General features: G+C 39.3%; 1 protein-coding gene across 5 annotated transcripts in view; it reads left to right on the top strand.

Annotated features, from left to right (window-relative positions):
* The window catches only part of LRRIQ3 (leucine rich repeats and IQ motif containing 3), a 47,194-nt gene extending 40,686 nt beyond the window's left edge, over positions 1 to 6,508 (top strand). For 3 of the 5 annotated variants that reach the window (XM_081193781.1, XM_081193782.1, XM_081193783.1), the window contains exons 8-9: positions 1,953 to 2,155; positions 2,242 to 3,817. In XM_081193781.1, coding sequence (XP_081049907.1) covers positions 1,953 to 2,151 — 199 coding nt within the window. In that variant the 3' untranslated portion in view covers positions 2,152 to 2,155; positions 2,242 to 3,817. Of the gene's footprint in view, positions 1 to 1,952; positions 2,156 to 2,241; positions 3,818 to 5,572 lie in introns of those variants that run through there. The other 2 variants (XR_014008047.1, XM_081193784.1) reach the window with 2 other exon arrangements.
* The last annotated feature ends 16,114 nt before the right edge of the window (positions 6,509 to 22,622 follow it).

Here is a 22,622-nt window from a genome sequence, read left to right as displayed (position 1 = left end):
AATGCCACAGTTTGGACACAGCCACTTTCTAATGTCAGAGTACTTGCGGTTCTATGCGACAAACTGATTCAGGGCGCTTCCAGACTGTTTTCAAGTAGGATTCAGTCACATACTGGCAAATTCAGGTTGCACAATTAAAGTTGTTTTGGAGTTCTTGTGCAACAACAATAATAATAATAACCCCTCAACACATCCACCCCCACCCCCACCCCAATATTGGACTTTTGTAAAGTCATGTGGGAAAGCACCAGAAATTGTGGGATAACAGTTGGCTTGATGCAAAGTCCACCAAGCTCCCTGCAAGCTGAATGAATGCTTAATAAATGGCCAACATTGTCTGCTCTCTCCGCAAACAAATAATCATGAATGCTCAATGAACAGATCATGTGGAAACAGCCTCTGTAGGAATATTTTTTGTTTTTGTTTGAAGTGGGTGCACTTTTCTGTTAGTTTCTTGCTTGGTTTACCCTTCAGCTTCTGTATCCTTGCTAACAACAAAGCCTTGCATGTCAGATTAGGCCCATTTACACCTGAACAATTTTAATGTCTTTTAATTGTGACATTTGTGACACCTGGGCAACCGTGCTGTTTTCAGCAGGTTCCCCATTTGCCTGGCTGAAGTCGGTAGGTGATCTTTTGCTAAAATGCAATACGAACTGGCACACGTTTTTCTGCACACACCCTGCATCTTGTTCCTTAGTGATAGGAAACATGCACAATAGTTAGATTTCTTTATTTGCTGGTTATTTTGTAGAGAACGCATTAAGTTAGTACCTAGTCTCACCTGCATTTATTGTTACTTTGGGGAAAGAAAGTTAATAGAAGACTGATGTCATGTATCAAATTAAAAATGAAGCGTAAGACCATAAAGGTGAATTTAATTAACTGAATGCTATTGTTATATCTTTGCATAGCTGATTACAATTTAATAGTGAAGCAAAGGGAGGACTGAAGCATCAGTTTCACTCTTGATTGATATAGTTTCTCATTCAATATATTTCACTTTTATGTATCTTTCTACAAAAGATTGTGGATGTTTCACATTTTTTTTTAATTTAAAAAGTCTCATTTTATGGCACCATACATGACACAGAATGGCAGAGACATAGCTCATCCACAGTAGCATTTCTCCAGTTCCCACCCCCTAAATTTATGTAGTTCATTTTTATCCCTCCTTTCTTCCTTCGAGGAACTCAAGGTGGCCTACATAGGCAGCCTCCCATCCAAGTATTGACTAGATTTATACAGTGGTACCTCGGGTAACATACGCTTCAGGTTACATACGCTTCAGGTTACAAACTCCACTAACTCAGAAATAGTATCTCGGGTTAAGAACTTTGCTTCTGGATGAGAACAGAAATTGTGCTCCGGCAGCAGCAGCAGCAGCGGGAGGCCCCATTAGCTAAAGTGGTGCTTCAGGTTAAGAACAGTTTCAGGTTAAGAATGGACCTCCGGAACAAATTAAGTACTTAACCCGAGGTACCACTGTATATGCTTTGCTTCAGCATGGTGGCTGCATTGTGCCTTGGGACCATTGACTTTAAAAAGCAACTGAAAAGCACAGGAAAAGACTGGTTGGAATGGAATCTCGTTGGAAAATTGTAACAGTGCACCCAAGGCCTATGGCATCCACTAAACTACCATAGTTTAGAAAAGAATATTGAGACTGGGAACGAAAAGCCGTTGTGTGCTCTGTTGTGTGCTTGCTCGTGTCTCACATTTATCGCCCAACACTTATAAAGATGGTGTGATAGTTTCAATGTGGCCTGTTTCTTTAAGTGAAGAAGTGAAAAAACAAACACACATTGAACTTAGGTATGTTGCCAAGTGCCATATTCTTATATAGAATGCGTGGGGTGCGGGAGGAACAGAGTCAAGATTTGGGTTTTTGACTCAAGGACAGATAAGAACAGTTTAGAACTGGTGATGAGGCTTCTTTTTCCCTCTTCCAGGCAAGATATGATGCAAAGACAAAACACAGATGAAAAACAGTTTAGGAACTGTGTGGCCCACGAAATGGCGAGAGAGAGATACAGGCAAGCCAAGGCAAAGGTTGAAGCCATCAAGCAACCCAGACAGATGGCGCTGTACTCCTTGCCCGTGATTGGCAGTTCTGGCACTGCAGTGCCTGTCATAGAGTATGACGGCTAAAATGGTAAGGTGTATAATATGGCAAGTGGAAAGAAGACCAACTACAACTGGTTCTTTGAATGACCTAGATGAAGCTTCGTTGTCTTACAGGTTTAGAATCTGTTTCTGTTGGTAATGATTTTGAAACGCAAACCAGAAAAAGACAATTTGATGAGCAGATCGACTACAACATTTGAAGTATTTCAGTATATCCACGTGAGGAAGAAAACAGCTGTAGCCTGTTGTGCTAATTGTTTGCAAATGTTGACTTTTAAGTGGCAAACATTTCAAGCGTACATACAATTACCTCTGTATTTAGCTTTAAAATTAAATTATTCAATGCCATATAAAAATAATTGGGGAAGAATTCACTGGTTGTTAATGTAGCCAAGTAGCATGAGTGCAATTAAACATGTTGACTACACTTATTGCAGACAGGACTGCTGGAGCTTTGCCTCAGTGATTCCTCCGTAACTGTATATACAACAATGCCATAAGCCATTAGCTCTCGATAGAATGTATTTTCAGTTGCTCTCTGGCTATGCCTTAATGCAATAATTTGGTCCCAGCTGCTAACTTTCATTAACACGCTGTGTACTTTGATTAGTTTCATTAGCTGCTTTCCTATGTGTAATTAATTATGCTTCTAGTTGATTCTACTTTAATTCTTTGTATATATATTTCTCCATGTGTATTGAGCCCAGGGAGAGCAGACTTGGGCAGTTGCTGGAAGAGGTGTGGAGTCTTTTGTTGCTCCTCCCAGCTCAGTTACAGAAGTTGGGATGAGGTTTTCTTTTACTTTAGTTGTTACATCTGACACTGGAGACACACAGTAGCTTTTAAGAGAACTGGGGCTAAACTAGATGTGACACCATTCATGCAACTAACAATTTCATGCATTGCACATTTACAATGTAAGAAAAACAGTGACACTTTCTTGTTACTTATCATTGCCTCTCATCAGAAGAAACAGACGTAGACCTTAATATTAGTTTTATATCTGTTGTTTCACATTTCCAAAGTAAATGGCAACTTCTTACAGGCAGCTCTCCATTACGCGGGGGTTACATTCTGAGGCACCTTGTGTTTAAGTGAAAGCGTGTTTATTGGGAATACCATTGAAAAAGCCTGCAATCACTACATTCGCTCTCCCAAGTCCTCCTTGCTCAGACTCCCAACACTGCACAGGCCTCAAAGGTCGGTGCAAGGGCTTGTGAGATTACTCTTGCGAAAGCTCATGAGATTTCTGGACAATGTCTTCGTCCATTTTGCCCCTTTTCATGCCATTTCTGGGTTCGTGGTGATGCACACCAGTGTGGTCGTACGTGCTTGAATGGGCGTAAATGGGGAGTTGCCTATATTTGAAAGCTTGTGCTAATTTACACTGGGTCCCCACCACCAACATGGATTTAGGCTGGACTTGCTCTCTTATAGCCCATCTGCTTCAACTTATGGGACACCTATCCTATTAACAGGGAGAAGATTACAAGATAGAGCAGAGTTGGAACAATCTACTTCCTCAGACAAATCCATGCCCATTTTCCTTCAGAAATACTTGGCCCATTTATTCCAACAAGCATTTGAAAGACTGTGCTGATGCTCCTAATGGTTAGTTCTCCCCAACACACTCATATTTTGATTGCTATGGGTGTTTTTAAATCAAGAAAACTGCTTCCTTAAAAAAGGGGGGGGGGAGATATCCACTCTCCCACAATAAGTCCCTTGCTCTCCTTTGGAGAAAGTTGTGTAGCGTAGACCTTTTTACTGTTCTAGTCTCTTATAAAATTTACACTCAAATCTCTTTGGTAAATGAATGCTTTCCTTTAACCTTTCTTCTGATTTGTTTTCCAACATTTTTCACATACAATTGCTAGTAGCTTTTTGCATTATTTTCTACTAGTGATGGAGGAGAAATTTTATTCAGTGCATATCTAGAGCCTAATAATCTATCAAATACACACTTTCTGAAACATTGCAAACTGAAACACTGTTTCAGAATTTGCACCTATCCGAATTTAGCAATGCGGTTCCCCAACTAATATTTGCAAAAATGCACATAGTAGGGAAAAGTGTGCATAAAAAGGTAAAAATTACATATATAATGCATTATATTAGGGGAAATTTCTTGCAAAAAATGTCTGCATTCGTCAAAACTGCATATGAAAATATGTTTATTATGAGAAATTCACACTAATATGCTGATAATTATTGTGAGAGGTTTATTTCATTGCAAATTGCTGCAGAAATGTGGAGAAATGAATTTAGGACTGGAAAAATTAGAAATTAGAGAACCAAAATTGACAGATGCTTCCATCCCTAATTTCTGTTCTTAAACATACCTTGTACTGTCATAATGATTTGAATATTTAATATTTAAAAAGATTTGTCCTTATAACATCCATATTGCTATTTTGCTATGGCTGCCCCACTAGTCTTGTTGGCAGTTCATAATTAGCACTTTCTTTTCTTTTTTGCTATTAATTGAATAAAACTGTTACTTACATTTCAGATTTTTAGACACTAGTCCTTTACCTCCCTGCCACTCAGCTACACAAATTCTAATTATTGTCATGAAATACAATTCTAAAAAGCATATGTCTCCTGGGTATCTCAATCTCTGCAGAATTTCCTACACATTTTGCACCCGTGCCATTTCTGCAAGTATTTTATCTACGCAGAAGATTATTTCCCCCTCTTTTATTCCTGAGCTTGTAGTCCTGATAAAGAACTTTTCGTGCTCAACCTTATTGGAGGTTGGTGACTGCCACTTCTTCTTATCCATTTCTCTGCATCTAAAGAAAGGGACAGACCCATATATTATAAAGGTCTTTATCAGGGTATGAGCAAAAGAGAAGAGCACACAAAAAATTCTGGGAACAGGCTGTTGAGGCCGACAATATTTTGAGTCAAATAATTATTTGGGGGGAAATGAATCAGTTTCATTAAGAAGCATCTAAAGCAATCCTGCAAGATCTCCGTTAAAGGTACTTCTATCAAATGTCTCCAATATCTGAATAAAATGGCAGTGGTCAAACCAATTCCCACTGTTTTTGTGGAGACTGTGCTTCATAAACCCCACTCTTTCAATCATAAGCCAGCATACTTCTTCTGTGCACTAATTATTGTTGCTTTTTTCCTGTAGAGCAGCAACAGAATATTTTCCCAGCCCTTCTCATTTTCTGTCTCTAAGGTGAAGCTAAACTGATGTATTCTGAAGCTAGATTTCATTGTTTGTGCCATGCTTAGTTTCAACTGTTGTGAGTTATTGTTTGCTGTTAGAGAGCCATAATGAATTGTTACATTTTGACACCTGTCTTTCAATGTTTTCTATTCCAATCTACCAGTTTATTTATAGTCTACTCCACAACTTGTTATTAAACATGTTTTTAAAATAATACAAAGACAGTATTCATGAATAATTTCCCTCTCTCTTTGTTTCAAGAGAATCTTACCTGGACATGAAAAATGGATATGTGAATATGGGATCTGTCCATGGTGAAAAAGTGTCTGAAATGGATAGAAAATCAAAGTCATACCTAATAACACCAAAGAGAACTGTTTATGTGAATTATTGGAGATTTTTAAAAATCCATCTGCAAGAGACTGACCAGATACAGCATTCTGCAAAAATTACCAGCTGCTATTTGTGTCATGAAGAAATAATCAATCAATCAATCTTTATTGCTGTCAAAGACCAGACAGCATGAAGAAATAACAAAATATAGATATATTTATAAATAATTTGATACATGTTGTTCATTTTTTAAAATCAATAACCAGCTATATCTAAATGTACAAATGTTCCGTTTCCACAATTCACTGTAATTTTAAGTAACAATTGGGAAAAAGGAAAGTGTATGAATAGTGGAACAGAAAAGATCCTAGATATGTTGTCATGAACTACACAAGGAGTGCCCATAGTGAAGAAGGAACAGACTGTTGTTTCAATGCCTTCGTGGCCCGGTTAATTTTTTTATAATGGTTATGGATATGGTAAATCTGGCCTGCTTTAGTTTGGTGAAGATGGTCTGTTACATACTTTGCAAACAAAATCTGGGATTCCTACTGCCACCACAGTACCAGACCTCTTGGAAGGAGATCTTCACTTTTTTATCATATATTATTAGTGCCCGTTAGATCTTTAGGACTGTACATACTACAGGTTGTGCTCTGCTCTTTGAGCCATTCATCCTTGGCCAACAGAAGTATATCTTTCATATGGCAATGTGCTAAATGTGATAGATTTCATTGATAAGCTAATCCATGTCTTCTACCCAACACTTTGTTTTGGGGGTAAGGTTGTTGTACATCCCCACTTGCATTCCAAGCATTCTTTGTCAATATTGGATAATGAGCAATAAAATTGTGGTCTGCATAATCCCTGGCTCCATATCATGGCTTCTAATGTGTGTCTCTCTAAGAAGTAGTATTAATGACTAGAAGAAATTTGATTGTGCTGGATCTTTGCCTTGCTAAGAAATAACAGAACAATCTGAGGGAAACTGAGAGCCACTGTGGAAGTTAACATTTCCCAAATAGTGTCCTGTACCTGTGCTGGAACTGGTGGTATTAATGGATACAGGTTTTTCCTGTATTCCAATATGTGGTTTATTCGGTGTCTTCATTGTGTTTTGCTCAACAGAATGTGGATTTCTATAACTGGTCAAGCTACTAATGGCTCAAATAAAGCTAGATGTTGCATGGAAAATGCAGCACAGGGTGGACACCTCCTTTTTTCAAAAAAGAGATTATATGCACCATAGAAAAAGGCAGATTTTAACAACATTTCTGGCACATCCATATTAAAATATGAAAATAATTACTAAATTTAAGTGCCACAAAAGGAAAGTCAGATTGTTTTACATCCAAATCACCACAAATAAATTATTTGCACCACACACCCAGATCCCCCCAGACCTGTAGATCTTCGATTAATGTGCCCCCAATTTTTCATGCAAATAGTTTTTGAATCCAAAAACAATTGTTTTAGAATAAAATTTAACAGCTGGACCTATATTGTTGCTGGTGCTAAGGCATGGGAACCTCTTTGGCATAAAACTCAGGTTCTCATACTACTTTGTTGTCTTTCAGGAAGATATGAAATCCTTGAATAATATGGGCGCATGGGACACTTGTTGGAGGGCAGGGAAAGTTTGAAGTGGTATCCTTCCCAACCTCGCTTCATCTGAGTAAATGCCACAAACTATTCTTATTCTCCCCTTTTATCATTTTCTACTCCTAAAAGCACACGGGGGTGTGGAAATAATCTGGTCTACATTTTAAAGCAAACTAACTGAATTCACACCTTCCTGACACACATACATATTTATGAACTAACATAATAGTACTTCGGAATTCACACTTCTCTGAATTTTGCAGTATGCTTTTTGGCTCAAAAACCACCAAAATGTGTAAACAACTACATATTTTTGGGTTAAAAAATGTAGAAATGCATACATCTTGTGATAAAATTGGTATTTATGAATATTTTAAATATAATTTTGAGAACATGGGATGGAACAGACTTCTTAGTGCATACACAATTTACACAGACCAGAAACTGAGCAGTCCATCCAAGGGAGATTCCAGTGCCATCATGGACACATACAAATACTATGCGCACAGTAGATATGTTGTCTGCTTTATCTTGCTTTATCTAGATCAGTTCTTAATTGACATGGAAATGTGGTTTTCATTCAGAGTCGAAGAAGCTCAGTCAAAACAGAACATCTTCAACACACACTTTGTACACACTGTACAAAGTATGAGTTTATGAGAATGAAGTTTATGAGAATGGATAAAGAGAAGAAGAAGAGTTTAGATTTGATATCCCGCTTTATCACTACCCGAAGGAGTCTCAAAGCGGCTAACATTCTCCTTTCCCTTCTTCCCCCACAACAAACACTCTGTGAGGTGAGTGGGGCTGAGAGACTTCAGAGAGAAGTGTGACTAGCCCAAGGTCACCCAGCAGCTGCATGTGGAGGAGCAGAGACGCGAACCTGGTTCCCCAGATTACGAGGCTACCGCTCTTAACCACTACACCACAGTGGCTCTCAATATATTTTACACAGGTAAGTTATTATATTCCATTCAAATGTGATTTGGGTTTTTCCAATAGTTATATCTAAACTTTTTTGTCTTTCCAATCAGGCCAATGAAAATTTGCTTTCAAGTTGCTTTGACAATATCTGGTTTCGACCTAACAGTATGCAGAAACCATGCCCCCCCCTTCCCCAATTTCATTAATATTATAAAACTCCAGGCTTTTTAAAATTCCTCAGATGTTTCATCGGCTTTGAATTTCATTTTAGATGACATTTTGGTGCCAATTCTTTTTCTAGAACCCATGTTACAGGTGCTGTTATTTCAGTTCACAGTAAAAATAGAGGGATGTTGCTTTAGTCTTTTTATCTGAATTTTCATTGAGCTTTCCAGTAGATGGCAGCATAAATTCAGTCTTTCTAAAGACTACATTGGATAAATTGCAAAGAAAATGTCCCTTAATTGTGAAGGAAATGTTAATAGATGTCCAGAAACACAGTCATTAAGATGCAGTTTGCTAAAGGTATCCTTGTTTGAAGGAGGCTCCAAATATTGGATTTTAGTGTTAATAAACAATTGGGCGGATTTGTAGAGGACTGTACTTTTACAATAATAGAATTTTGCAGCTACCTGTAAAATGAATCTTTGTTTGCCTGACCTGGATTTTCATTTTCATTTCTCTCTCTCTCTCTCTCTCTTTTTTTTTTTTTTACAAAAAGCTTGATACTGTGTAGCAGGAATGAACACAACAGGGGAAATGTAGCTGTTTTTTGTTTTGTTTTTAATAGATGAGATTTACTTTAAAGATCGACCAGCGAGCTATGATGAATCGTTGTCGTTACCTACAGGAAGTATTTAATTCAGATTCCATTAGCAGCATATAATTTGAAAAGTCCTCTTGCTTTAACAAGGGGAGGATTATTCAAATAATTAAAATATTCCACACCTTAATTCTGGGAGCTAATACCATCAAAACAGTGGGCTTCCTACACTCTGCCTTCTGTGTGCATGAAAAAGGGAGCCACAGCAACGGGGCGGTGGGGGCATTTCTCCTAAATGCACATAAAGCAAAATAAAACTGTTCCTCACATGTGACAATGCACATGTTAGATCCAATTTCTTACACAGATACAGAGTAAGAAATACAGTGGTACCTGGGTTAAGTACTTAATTCGTTCTGGAGGTCCGTACTTAACCTGAAACTGTTCTTAACCTTAAGCACCATTTTAGCTAATGGGCCTCCCGCTGCTGCTGTGCCGCTGGAGCACGATTTCTGTTCTCATCCTGAAGCAAAGTTCTCAACCTGAAGCACTATTTCTGGGTTAGCGGAGTCTGTAACCTGAAGCGTATGTAACCCGAGGTACCACTGTACATGCTGTGCAAATTGAAGCTCTAATGCTTCTGACCACCTGAACCTCAAAAACAATATAAAAAAAACTCCTGTGACAGTAAAATGTGATGATCTTGTCAACCTGATCACCTGGGACTGTTAACCTGTGTGATAGTGATCACATTTACCAGCACCACCACACCAAACTGGAAGTTCAGGAGGCACTTAATAGGATCTGGCCTCTTCCCTACAGCAGAAGCATGCATGTCTGATTCATTTTTTGTTATGGTGTCATTTAGAATTTCAAGTAATTTAATTTCTGGCAACAGGCACATAGCCTCTCTTTGGTTCCCACTATATATTGAGCTTGAGGAGCCACAGGAATCCTAATGGATTTAGTAAAGGAGCCAAGATTCCACCTTTTCTTTAGGATGAATAAGGAATGACCAACCTTCATCCTATTGCTGGGCTTGAATATTTTATCCTAACATATGAAGCCCTGAACAACTTGGGACCAGGCTACCTGAAAGATCACCTTATCCCTGTATGATCACTTTAGTCACCAGGAAAAATTCTGCTCACAGTACTGCCAACAATAAAATATCATAGGACTATGACCCCCCCAAAATGGAATTTTCTGCTATTGCCTGTGTGCTATGGAATGGCTATGGAATATATATTAAGCACCATCCATCAGTTGCTTTAGATGTCTTACAAGGACATAACTTTTGGTTCAAATTTTCCCTGACCCCAAAGAACAGACCCTGTTTTATGTATTTTACCGGTTTTATGTTGTAATTCTATTTTGAGGATACTGTTCATTGTTTTTATGTTGTACACTACTTAGGGCTCTCTAAATCATTAAGTGGTTTTTAAATGGTCCTGATTAAATAAGTAAACAATCTCTCTCCCTCAACCTGTTGTGGTTCAAGCCATAGTTTTCTTTTCATTGTCCTTCCTTAGGAGCAATCTATTGCAGCGATTGTTTTGTCCTTGAAAAATGTTATAAAGTTTCTCTCTTTGCACCTCAGGGTAGCAAAATTACTGAAAAGGGGTAAGAATAAATGTCCAGGTTTTATTTCAGCCAAGGCAACAATGCTGTTTACCTTCCAGTCCTGCTTCCTGTCCTTTTGAAACACGCCTCTGAAAACAGCACTAATAGTCATGTCATATTGTTGACTGTATAAACAAGAAGGCACATAGGGGAGAGCTGAGATCTGGTAAGAGCAGTCTCTTATGAATTTCACAGCTGATAGGTGGGAAAACAAGAAACTCAGAAATGCATCTTATGCTATGAAACACATACTAGCTTGGGTTTGGCCTGGTTCCCGAGAAACACATATGTGACTCTAGTCTTAAGATAAAAACAAGATCTGCCTTATCTTGTTAGCTAGCCTGACTTGGGCAATCTTTTAGCTAGGGTTGCCTGGGATTGATCCTAATGCCCTTTTTCATTAAAACCACACACTCATCACAGAGCTATGGTCCTCCTATGGCATAGTACTTTTCCTCTGTCACATACAAACCATTAGCTGCTCCTTCAGCTTTTCCTAGATGAAAGGGTGTCTTTTACCACAGATGACCCTAACGAAGCACCACAAAACACAAGACAAGGAGTGAAGACAGATGGGACATTTGTGCAGCAGGGAAGCCAACCTGGAAGCACCTTAATTGTGCTTAATCCAAATAAGCATTTCCTTTCTAGGGCTCAGTTCTGAGAAAACTATTTCCTGAGGAGAAGCGCCCACTCCCTGGTTTTCCCAGAGCCCACATCTCTTTCCTTGAACCCTGAGGAGACCCCTTTGCCACCAGGTCCACAAATTCGTCCAGAGACTTCTCAAGAATCAGAGCCCGGAGGAAATACTGCCTCAGATTAAAATCCCAGGGCCTAGAAGAAGCCAGTAGTTGCAGAGGAAGGCCTTTAACTGGACAGATGCAGTGTTGTGGATGCGGCCTCTAGTTAAGGAATAACTAATGCATGCTAATGCAGTTGCTCCAGTATACTGCTGAGGTAAAATGTATATTTTGCTTCAGCTGCAGGATTGCCAACCATAGTGCTGAAAACCACACTTAGGTCCCTCTCCAAGGTGCTGATGATGCCTTGCCTTGCCTTTCTGTCTGCCTGGAACAGGGTTAACTCTCCATTGCTTGAGCCATCACCAGTCCATGGTGGCCAGCATCCCTACTTTTCACAAAACCTTCAGCACTGATAGCTGAAACTGAATTTGAATTGCTACTTTTCCTGTCATTTTAACAGTGAAGCTAAAAATTAGTCCTCTTTGCACATTAGCTTTAGAAACCTGCACATGGTCAAAGCCACAAGTGATCAAAACACTTTTTTTTAAAAAAAAGAGAAGAGCTACATGTGGTGATTTTCTTTCTTAAGAGCAGCATAATACAGGTGCATACAACTTGTGCACAGGTACGAAATAACATTTTAACAGCCCCTGTGTCTTTGGACAAGTCCTAATGTATGACCAGGATTGTGAAGGGTAGCTGAGGTATCAAACCCAGCAGCAACAAGGATTATGCAAAGAAGTAGTAGCTTGCTGTGCTCTTTTCTTCCTTTTTTTCTTCCTCGGGCCCTTGGCAATCCTAGCAGCAAGACAGCAAAAGACCTGGAGCTGGGGAAATGTTGGCCCATCCCATTTTTACTCGCATTCCATAGTTCTATGTTTCACTTCTGCACAACGCCATTTCAGTGATGGAAGAAATGGAGAGTGCATTAACTCTCTGGCCCAAACTGCCTTAACACGATTCATTGTCCTATAGGGAACTATGTAATAGGCTGCCAAACCAGGTTTGACCATTATTTCCCACTGTGCTATGTTTAAAACTTGGTTAGCTCATTGCAGACAAGGACAAGGGCTTTGTTATCCTGAACAGCTTGTTGTAATGCTATAAAAGCAGCTGTAAGCTTACCCCATGTTCACAAACTGATTTTAAGACAGAAACAACACAATAAATGTACTGCTGCAGTTGCAAAAAAATAAAAATTAAAAAAAATGGACTTCTAGCTTTACTGAACTGCCACAGAGCCTTCAGATAAAGGATGGCTGAACTGCTGTACCAACTCACTTTGACCAGATTGAATTCAGCTTGGTTAATGTATTTATATCTGCCCCCTCCAAATAACATGTGTTAGAAACAACCTTTCATATTTTCCAGTCGTTTAATCTACAACCTTAGATTGTAGGTTGTTGCCTTAGCCGTAAGGCTGCAGGCTTGTCTATCTCTGGACTGACACAGATCTAAAACCTCAATAGAACTTTCATCTTGCCTCATGTCATCTCGCATTGAAGGCGCCATGCTTTCTGGTGGAGCCATTTTGCACTTTCAACTGTTTGTGGACAAATGACTTACAAAAGGCTGTTCCCCCAACCAGTTGTCAAACTTGTGTTTGTCGACCTCTTCTATGCTTTGTGTGAAGAATTCAACTCTCAAGGAGTGAACTGGCCTTGAAAACAAAGTCACTCTTATTTCTGCCATGAAGAAATTGTTTTGTTTTATTATATATTTCATTTGTCTCTTGACTTCTCTCCTCAAGGAGTTCCCACCCCTTCTCCCTGCTACAATGTTATGCTCACAAGAACCCTTAAAAGCAGTCAGTGGCCCATAGTCCCCGAGGCCTCATCTGGCTACTCCCAAGGAAACCTGAGGGCTGTAGATTTGTTAAGGGTGTTGAGAGTTGTTGGGAAACTCCTATTCCTCTCACAGAACAACAATTCTCAGAGTGATTTAATGATCCCTCTTCCCAGGGAACTTTGCTCATTAGGTAGGCTCACTCAAAACACTTTTTTATCAGTTTTCATCCACTCATCAGCAATATGGGGATAATGATATGGTCATATCGGACAAGGCTCTATGAGGATCATTGGAGATAATGAGGATTAATTAACATTTGAAGTAAATTATATGAATGCCAAGTATCACATTGGACAAAATGAACTTATTCCAATATGACTAGCATCAGCAATCACATTGGGTTGGATCCAGTTAGCACTTAGGTCCCATTAAAATCAATGCGACCAGTTAGGCATGACTAACAAGGCCTGTTGACTTCAGTGAAAACTATGTGCAATTAACTGAGCAGCCCTAACTATAGGAAGCTGGAATAACTTAGGCTGGTGTAAATTACCTCTATTCCAGATGCCATTTAGGGGCCTTTGGGCTACTGCCAGTTAAGCCAACAGGTGAGTGTGGGATAAAGTTTAGAGAATTGGGCACTATGTCATATGGCCAAGCTGAACAGACTTTGGAATAGGTGCAAACCATTCTTCATCCTGTCCTGCCCCTGACACACCCCTTGAACACCCCTTTGGTCCATTGGTGTAAGAACTTATAGCTAGCTCTGACTGAGCCAGTAGAGTCAAAATAAAAAAATTCCTTCCAGTAGCACCTTAAAGACCAACTAAGTTAGTTCTTGGTATGAGCTTTCGTGTGCATGCACACTTCTTCAGATGCATGCACACGAAAGCTCATACCAAGAACTAACTTAGTTGGTCTTTAAGGTGCTACTGGAAGGAATTTTTTTATTTTGACTATGGCAGACCAACACGGCTACCTATCTACTACTGAGCCAGTAGAGCTTCAGCTTGGCCAGGCTGAGGGACCTATACTGGTGCATCTCTGCCTTAACTGGGCAGAGAGTCTTACGCCAGCATAGCTTTAACTGATCCACAGAGGAAAGCCCAAATCACATCAGTTTGGGGGTTTGGAATGTGCTGTAAGTCTAGATCAAGCTCATTGGACTCCCTTATGATTTCAGCTTATGATAGTAAAGTTACTATCAGCTTATGCATTTCAGCTTATGATAGTAAAGTTATTATGGGGGGGAAGAACAGAATCTAACATGAATTCCTACAAGCTCCCCATCACCACTCATACTAAAACAATCAATCTGCCACAACCCTGAAAAACTTCTAAAAATGGTGGCTTCTTCTGGTCAAGGTTGTTGGGTGAGATGCAGCATTTGCTCCTATAATTAGAGAGAAGGGGGTGGGTTTTTTGTTTACAGTTCCCTCCTTCCTCTGTAGTTTCCGGCACCAGGGGCATCTTACCCATAGAGGCTAGTGGTGCGGGACGCCGGGGCAGCAAGTTCTGGAGGGCGCTAGGGAAGAGGCGGAGGCTGGACGCAGTGCCTCCTGGTACCAGCTCGCTACCCTCGCCCACGTCCATCATGCAGCGCCGAAGCCTCAGTCTGCCATGGCCACTGTGGCACAAAGTAGCCAGCTGAGCCAGGAGGCGCCACATCCAGCCGCTGTCCGCCTCCTCCAGCCCCGCCAGGAGCGCCGTCCTGGGAACGGGGTGGGGGTGGGGAGAGGGAGCTTTGCACCACGGTACCAGATATGCTTAAGATGGCCCTGTCCAGCACTGTTATAGAGGGGTGGGAGACCTTGGGGTATACAGGGGGCCCTTGAAATGTGCAGAGGGAGGGAGGGATTTGCAAAAATCACCATTCCCTCCTCTGCCATGGATGGAAGGACTATTTCTGTCCATTGAAGGTGAAGTCTGGATCCAAGCCATTGTGTTTAGGATTACTTGTTTCAACTTCTACTGTTGTCTTGTTATATATTTACAGAAGGTTATATATTTATAGAGGTACAGGAAATGAAACATTTCCCCATTTTCACATTATGTAAGTTAATATAGAAAAACCTTATGAAACAGTCAGAATTGGAGAGAAGGTTGTAATGAAACTTACTTTTGTGATATAAGGCACAGAGAGATCAGGTGAATGATCTAAAATTTCCTTTTCATATTTCAGATATATTGCCCTGCTGAAAGCTGTCAATATACTTAGACCATGAAAATGGAAAGAAATGTATTTTTCAAAAATGAGAAAAAGTTATAAGTCATTTAGCAACCTAACATTAATTCTGAGAAAGTGGAGAAAATCAATAATGAAATATTATCAATTATTTTGGGGACAACAAGTTCCATCTTTGGCTGTCTGCAGGCTATATTTCTTAAATGTTTTCTTACTTTAAAAGCCTATGAGGTAGTTCCAAGCTTATTTTTAAAAACCTGGTCCAGTAATGATTTATGATTTTTTAAAACGTATGAAGGGTAAGTCATGTGATCAGTGGCATTTCCTATGAAAACACTGGATGTTTGTGTTTGCCCTTTTATGACATCTTTAAGTAAAAAGAAAATAGGCATCAGGCACCTTCACAGTGAGGATAAAGAAAATGAAAATCCAACAAGACTTTTAAATACCATCCTCTACACTTCATACAAAAGAGCCAAGAGGCATTTCAATTACAAAGAGAGAGAAAAAATAAAATAAATATTTCAAAGAATTGAGTGGAAATTGCATAAAAATGTAAAAGATTGCTTAATATAAAACCAGAATTGTTCAATGATGGGTTACCCCCTAAAAAAAAATCCCAAAAGAAAAATAATTAAAACCAGGATATAATAAAAACTTAGCAATATAAATGACAAAACTGAATACTTCCCCATTCAAGTACTGGGATGCTATTGTAGTGCAAACCTGGTCAAATACCTGTGGTGATGACTTTATGGCTACCCTTTATTAATGTCTCATTTATGACGAGAGCACTAGCAATTCTGAGGTGTGCTTTGCTCTCTTGATTTAGAGCAAAGAGGACTTCAAATTACCTACCACAACACCCAGAGGATTCCCATGGCAAAGGCGTGCAAATGGCGACTTTGATTGTTTCAATATCAGAAGTCGCATGCACAAATACAACAGGAGCTATGACAACTATGCAGGAGAAAGTGCTGTGTGTGCGGTGTGTGGTTTTTATCTCTTTCTCACACTTACAAGGATTCCTGTGTGCACATCTGGGAATTCTGCTCTGAATTTAAGCATCTCCTGGGCATTTGAGTGCCCTTTATCTTTGTGGAAGGGTTCAGAAGCTAAGGCAGCATTGTATTGTTTAAATAAGAAAATGGTTTGAAATCCACAGTGAATTGCTGAGCAGTGTAAATTGGTGCTCATTCATTCCCATTTGGTTCATAGCCTGCCACAGTGTAGACTAAGGAATGGTAATGTGCTGTGAATGTGGGCTTGGGAGGGCACATCTCTGTTTGAGATCCTGACCTGCCATGTGATGCCCAAAATCTTCCAGATGCAGCGCATGTGGAAGACATTGAGGTGTCGTTCTTATCAGTTGTAAGTTGCTCCCGACTTACTTCCAGTCAGTTGAATTGGGTGGACCCAAATTGTAGTATTATGAATCGGGTGTGGTGTGGGAAATTTCTCTATCCACTTCCCTCAGGCGACTCATAATTTTAGAAACCTCTAACTTTTCCATCTATAGTTGCCCCCCTCTCATCACTAAGCTAGAATACAACCCCTCCCAAAATTATGTTCTTCTTATAGGGAAACCTAAAGCTACTGCATCCCCTTATTTCCCCCCCCTGCTACCCCCCCCCCACTGTAGGGAAGGGGTTTTTTTGAGACTGAATGATCAGAACTATACATTTTATGCAAATGTGGCCGCACCATATATGACATTCTAATACTTGTCATCTCTATGAATGTATATATGTGACTGACGAACCAAATTCTAACCCACAAATTCTCATGCCACAATAAACCAAGTATTTATTTATTTCCTTAAATTTAATAGTATTTTTTTTTTACTGAAGTAACTCTAAGTTACTTACAATATACAAACAGGGGGGGACAGACAGGGGACAGAAACATTAAAAACTGGCAAAAAAGAAAACAAAGCAAAATTCCGAATTGTATTTTTTAAAAAGCTGGATTGAAATGTCTCACCTACTCATGGATAGAAGGACATAGATAAATAAAAACCAAAGGCCTGGTGGGGGAAAAAAGGTTTTGACTGGTGCCTACAGATGTGTAAAGTCATCTCTAAGATGCTCCACCACCACCAATAATAATAATAATAATTTATTAATTATACCCCGCCCATCTGGCTGGGTTTCTCCAGCCACTCTGGGTGGCTTTAAACAGACAGTTAAAATACAATACCTATTAAACTTTAAAAGCTTCCCTAAACAGGGCTGCCTTCAGATGTCTTCTAAAAGTCTGGTAGTTGTTTTTCTCTTTGACATCTGGTGGGAGGGCATTTCAACTCATTCTTTTTTGCTCCTATGCATTAAAACAGCTGGGCATTTGGAATTTGTTGTTGTTTAGTCGTTTAGTCGTGTTTGACACTTCATGACCCCATGGACCAGAGCATGCCAGGCACTCCTGTCTTCCACTGCCTTCCACAGCTTGGTCAAACTCATGTTCATAGCTTTGAGAGCACTGTCCAACCATCTCGTCCTCTGTTGTCCCCTTCTCCTTTTGCCCTCAATCTTTCCCAACATTAGGGTTGGAATTTAGCCTGAAGTATATTATAAAATGCTGATAGGAATAAGTGATAATACAAAGACTTCTGGATGAGTCTAAGGATGGATATGATTGAGACTGAGAGTCAAACTAGGGATGATGGCAAAGTGTCACTTTCTGCTGCATCTTTTTTATTTTTAATTGGTCATAGAAGGTGTAAGGAAAGTGGATAAATTTGAATCAGTTTGCATTTACAGGTGAACCTCCCTAATTCTCATTGTCAGAAACCATATATGAACCAAAACACAGTCATGTTTTGAAATCCACACTTCTCTGAATTTTGCAATGCAGTTCTCTAGCCAAACAATGAGTGCCAAAGTGCATTTATTAGAGTAATGAGTACATATAAATGTATGCATCAGTGAAAATAACCTATGAAAATGCACTGTATTTGGGAGAATTGTGTTGCAAATGTGTATATATTAAGCACAATTACATACAAAAATGGTGCATATTAGGATAAATTTGCATTAAAATGCTGGTGAATTTTCATGATGACTTTTTTAACTTTAAAAATCACAAACTGATGTGGGTAACTAAGTATAAGATTGGAAATATGAAAAACTGAGAGACGGCAAAATTGACATACCCACCTAAGCAGGCATGAAAGGAACCCTTCATTTTTGCTTTCTTTGTTACTCCAATTAAAATCATTTCTATTTTTTCCCCCAAATTTTTTTATTGGTTTTCACAATATTATAAAAAATAAACAAACACACAAGACAAACAAACAAAACAAACATAGATCATAGCCTTATTGAAAATTACAGTTATTAACTTTGTTAAGTGACTTCCTCGCTTCCCCTTAGTTGAATTTCATTGCATGTTCTTTTAACGGTTTTCCAAATCCCAATTTTTATGAAATTTAACTTATACATTAACATCCTTAAATCTTCACCTTATAGAATTAAACATATTACTTCATCACTTAACATAAATAAAATCCTTAGCCCATTAAGTATCTGCAAGCTATTGCCAATTAATTTAACTTAACAAACTTAACTAAATAATCATTAAATTTCTTCCATTCTTCCTGATACTCCTCCTCCTTCTGGTCGCGGACTCTTCCGGTTAGGTTGGCTAGCTCCAAAAAATACATCATCTTCATCTGCTATTCTTCTATTGTTGGTAATTCTTGGGTTTTCTACTTCTTAGCTAACAAAATACGAGCAGCAGTTGTGGCATACAAAAATAATTTAACATCTTTCTTGGGCATTTCCAAACCTGTTATTTCAAGAAGAAAGGCCTCTGGTTTCTTTCAATTAAAATAATTTCTAAATGCCTTACATCAAAATGGCGGTTTACCATTTTTTAAAAAAGAACAACCACCCTATAGAAGAAAGCCATACATTAACAGTTAAAATATAGAAACAGATATCCAGAGGTTGGTTAAAAGCCAGTACTAAGACTCAGCAGCCTGAGAATGTCTTAGTTAACAGGTGTGCTTTTAACATGCAGCAAAAAACCCACAGTGCAAGTGCCTGCTCTATGTCAGACTTTGAGTGCATGAGGGTCAGGTTGTTCCCCATTGCAGTCCTGATGTATCACGGAGGGGTGTGCTTATGCCAATCCTGTACTGCCTGGTATTAGTCCTGTGAGGAAAGCTCCTTCTGGAACATAGGGAAACTTCCTTCACTAGTCTAATACAGCTATAGGAGGTGTGATTTTCATCAGGACTGCAGTGAAGGAGAGGGTTACATTTCCCTTCCCTGAATGCTACAGAAAAACACACTTCCTGTCTGTGCCTGTTAGCAATTAAAACAGCAATGCATTTAGTGTTATGCCCAGTTTAATCCTCGTCAAGAATGGTGCAGTTGTTTAGCTGGTAGCGGTGTCAATTGATAGCTCCCAGATCCAAACTTTATCTCTACCATGAATCCTCTGAATAACACCATCCTCTCTCTCAGACTCAGTTACAGACTCCACTACCTTACAGTGCTGTTGTGAGCAGGACTGATGTCGTGTATCTTAAAGAGCCCTGAACAAGAAGCTATAACTTGTTATTAGCTGGCTTTCAGGTGCTCCCAAGCTATTAATTTTGTCCTTGGAGTGTGGAATTCCTTCCTTCCCCCTTTGCATGGTACATAAAGCTTCACTGAGGTGCACAATGGTGTCTTTGCTTGGAGTTGAGCTGAAGTAGTGAGGACTGCACACTTCACTCCTTTGTGTGTTTAAAATTAGATTTTGGCACACCGGGGGGGGGGGGAGTGCAACTTGCAACACACTTGTGAGGAGGGGGGAAAGTTAATTCACTTTGAATTCTGCCAGTTAGTATTAAACTTATGAGGCATGAAATCATCTAATTCTGAAGAATAGGTTTTCTACAGAGTTCCCGAAAGAAAACATTTGCTCTTCAAACATATGGGCTTGGTTCTCACAACCCGCTGGGACCTCCGTTTACTGACATCTTGATTTACCTGCCCTTGAAAGTGCTCAGTAACTATGGAATTTTTAAAGTTAAATGCCAGGATACAAAGAAAGGATGAGTAAGACCAATGGTCCCTCTATCTTGGTATTGTTTGTATTAACTGGCAGTGGCTCTCCAGGGTTTCATACAGGAATCTCTCATACCTGGATGAACTTGGGACCTTCTGCATGAAAAGCAGATGTTCTACCCAAGCCTTTCCTTTCTTTTACATCTCACCCATAATGAGAAGATGGAGCGGGGGGGGGGGGGAGGAAGAGAGCAAGCATTTGTCAGTTTTCAAGGGCCATGGTGAAAGCATGGTTTATCTACTTACATAAAGCATCATTTGCCTGTGAAAAGGCTCTTGAAAGCAAAGCTTATGGAAGATTTAGGTATATATTTGAATACATTTTACACATGTTTACCAAATTTCTCTTTCTCCATCTCATTTTCACCTCCGTTATATTTTGAGTACCTGCTTTGATTTCCGTGTCAAATGAGAGGGTAGGTGCAAGTGACTAGAAAAGAATCCAGCAGAGATGAAAAGGTGTTTTTGTTTTGGAGCAGCAAACAGGACCAGATTTTGTGTATCATCTTTCATGAAAGGCAAAAAATAAAAATTAAATGATTGAATTTTGCACAACGACCTCTCATTAACGTTTTAACAGTAAATGTTGCCTATTTTATTTTTTTGATGTGGCTTAACTCTTAGTTACCTGGCTTCAACAGGAAAGTCTGTATGTTTGATACATGTACCATCATATTATTATCATATAACATAACAGTGGCTCTGTTAAAGTGTTGATACTTTTGTAGTTAAAACAACTAAATTCTAAAATCATTCATCTTGATTAGTAACCATGGACCAGGTTCTACGCTTCTTAGTCTGTCCTCTGCTCCACTAGTAGAACCTTCCTCACGGCAGTTCCTGGCAACTTGTCTCATGAGATATGCTTAAGAGATGTCCTGAGTAGACTCATCAGCTATCTACTCTGCGTGGTGTGGCACATCTCATCCATGTCTTCTTTCTGCATTTTGGCTTGATGTGTGGAAGATTCAGTCTTGTACTTGAGTCCACAGATGTGCCTGCCATTTTCAAGTGCATTAAAATAATAATAATAATAATAATAATAATAATAATAATAATAATAATAATAAAGCTGTGTCAGGGGAAATGCATTTGCATTTCTGGACCCTGGAAAAGGTGTGCAAACTCTCTCGCCTGACATTGTGATGAGCTGCAGAGACACTTGGAGAGCAGAGACTGCTTCCTGTCTCTGAGGCTCAGCACAAGAGGGATAAGTCTCAGAGGTGGAGCGCAGGCTTTAAATGCAGAAGGTCCTGAGTTCAGATCCTGACATCTCTTGGTAGGGGCTGGGAAAGATTTGAGTCTGAAAAAAAAATGGGATCCCCCTGCCCCACACAAACACACTTGCCGTCCAAACCAGGATACAATACTGAGTTAGGTGGATAAAAAGTTTGACTTGATATAAGGCAATTTCCAGTGTTCCTGCTGGAGCCATGGTGGGACAAAATGTATACATTATGCATATTTCAGCATGCAATTGTACCTATCAGGCAGAATTCATGCTTAAATGCTGCTTAGAACTTTTAAAAATCACAGACTAGTGTGGAAATGTGGAGAGCTGAACTCGAGCTTGAAGAAAAAGAAGAAACTGAGAGAAATCAATATTGACAGATTCATCTACCTTCTAGTAATAAACCATTCTCATATTATTTCTTTTTAAATCTCATCTCTAAAAATCATGGAAGAGTTCATACTTGAGTATCATAATACATTGATAAGCCTTTGCACATCACTGTGGTTAATATGAAGGGAAGAAAGTCTAGTACCAAGAGAAGAAGGAAGACATGTAGCTTCCTCCCTCCGCCAATTACAAAAGCATCACTCTAGTAACAGCTACATCTAGAAGTGGCAGGGAGAAAAAAGAGGTGTTTGTGACCTTGCTGCATGTACCAGAACAGTGTTTCCCTAGCCCATTAAAAGAGTGCTAATTTACAGTATGTGGTGTGAATTTCAATCTGCTCAAACTGTTTTCTAAGCTGCAATGTTATACGCACTTGGGAGTGAGTCCCATTTAACACTGCAGGATTTACTGATATGCAAACTCACATAGGATCAGGGTGAAGGGCTGTTCTCCGCCCCGTCCCCCCGCCCTCACATCACATTTTGATTTCTGCATTACTTGTCAAAATGATGTGTCCATTGCAGTGAAGACAACATTCTACAACAATCCTTTGCTCCATAGATATCAATTGGGTTATGAAAAGGCATCTTGAAATACGGAATGTCAATACAACAACCACTGTAAAAAAATAATAATGCTTTAACATATTACTAAAAGCTAGGCGTTAAAATT

The sequence above is a fragment of the Podarcis bocagei genome, assembly GCF_964188305.1.
Source record: "Podarcis bocagei genome assembly, chromosome: 5".
NCBI classification, from domain to species: domain Eukaryota; kingdom Metazoa; phylum Chordata; class Lepidosauria; order Squamata; family Lacertidae; genus Podarcis; species Podarcis bocagei.
This window is presented reverse-complemented; position numbering and strand designations above follow the sequence as displayed.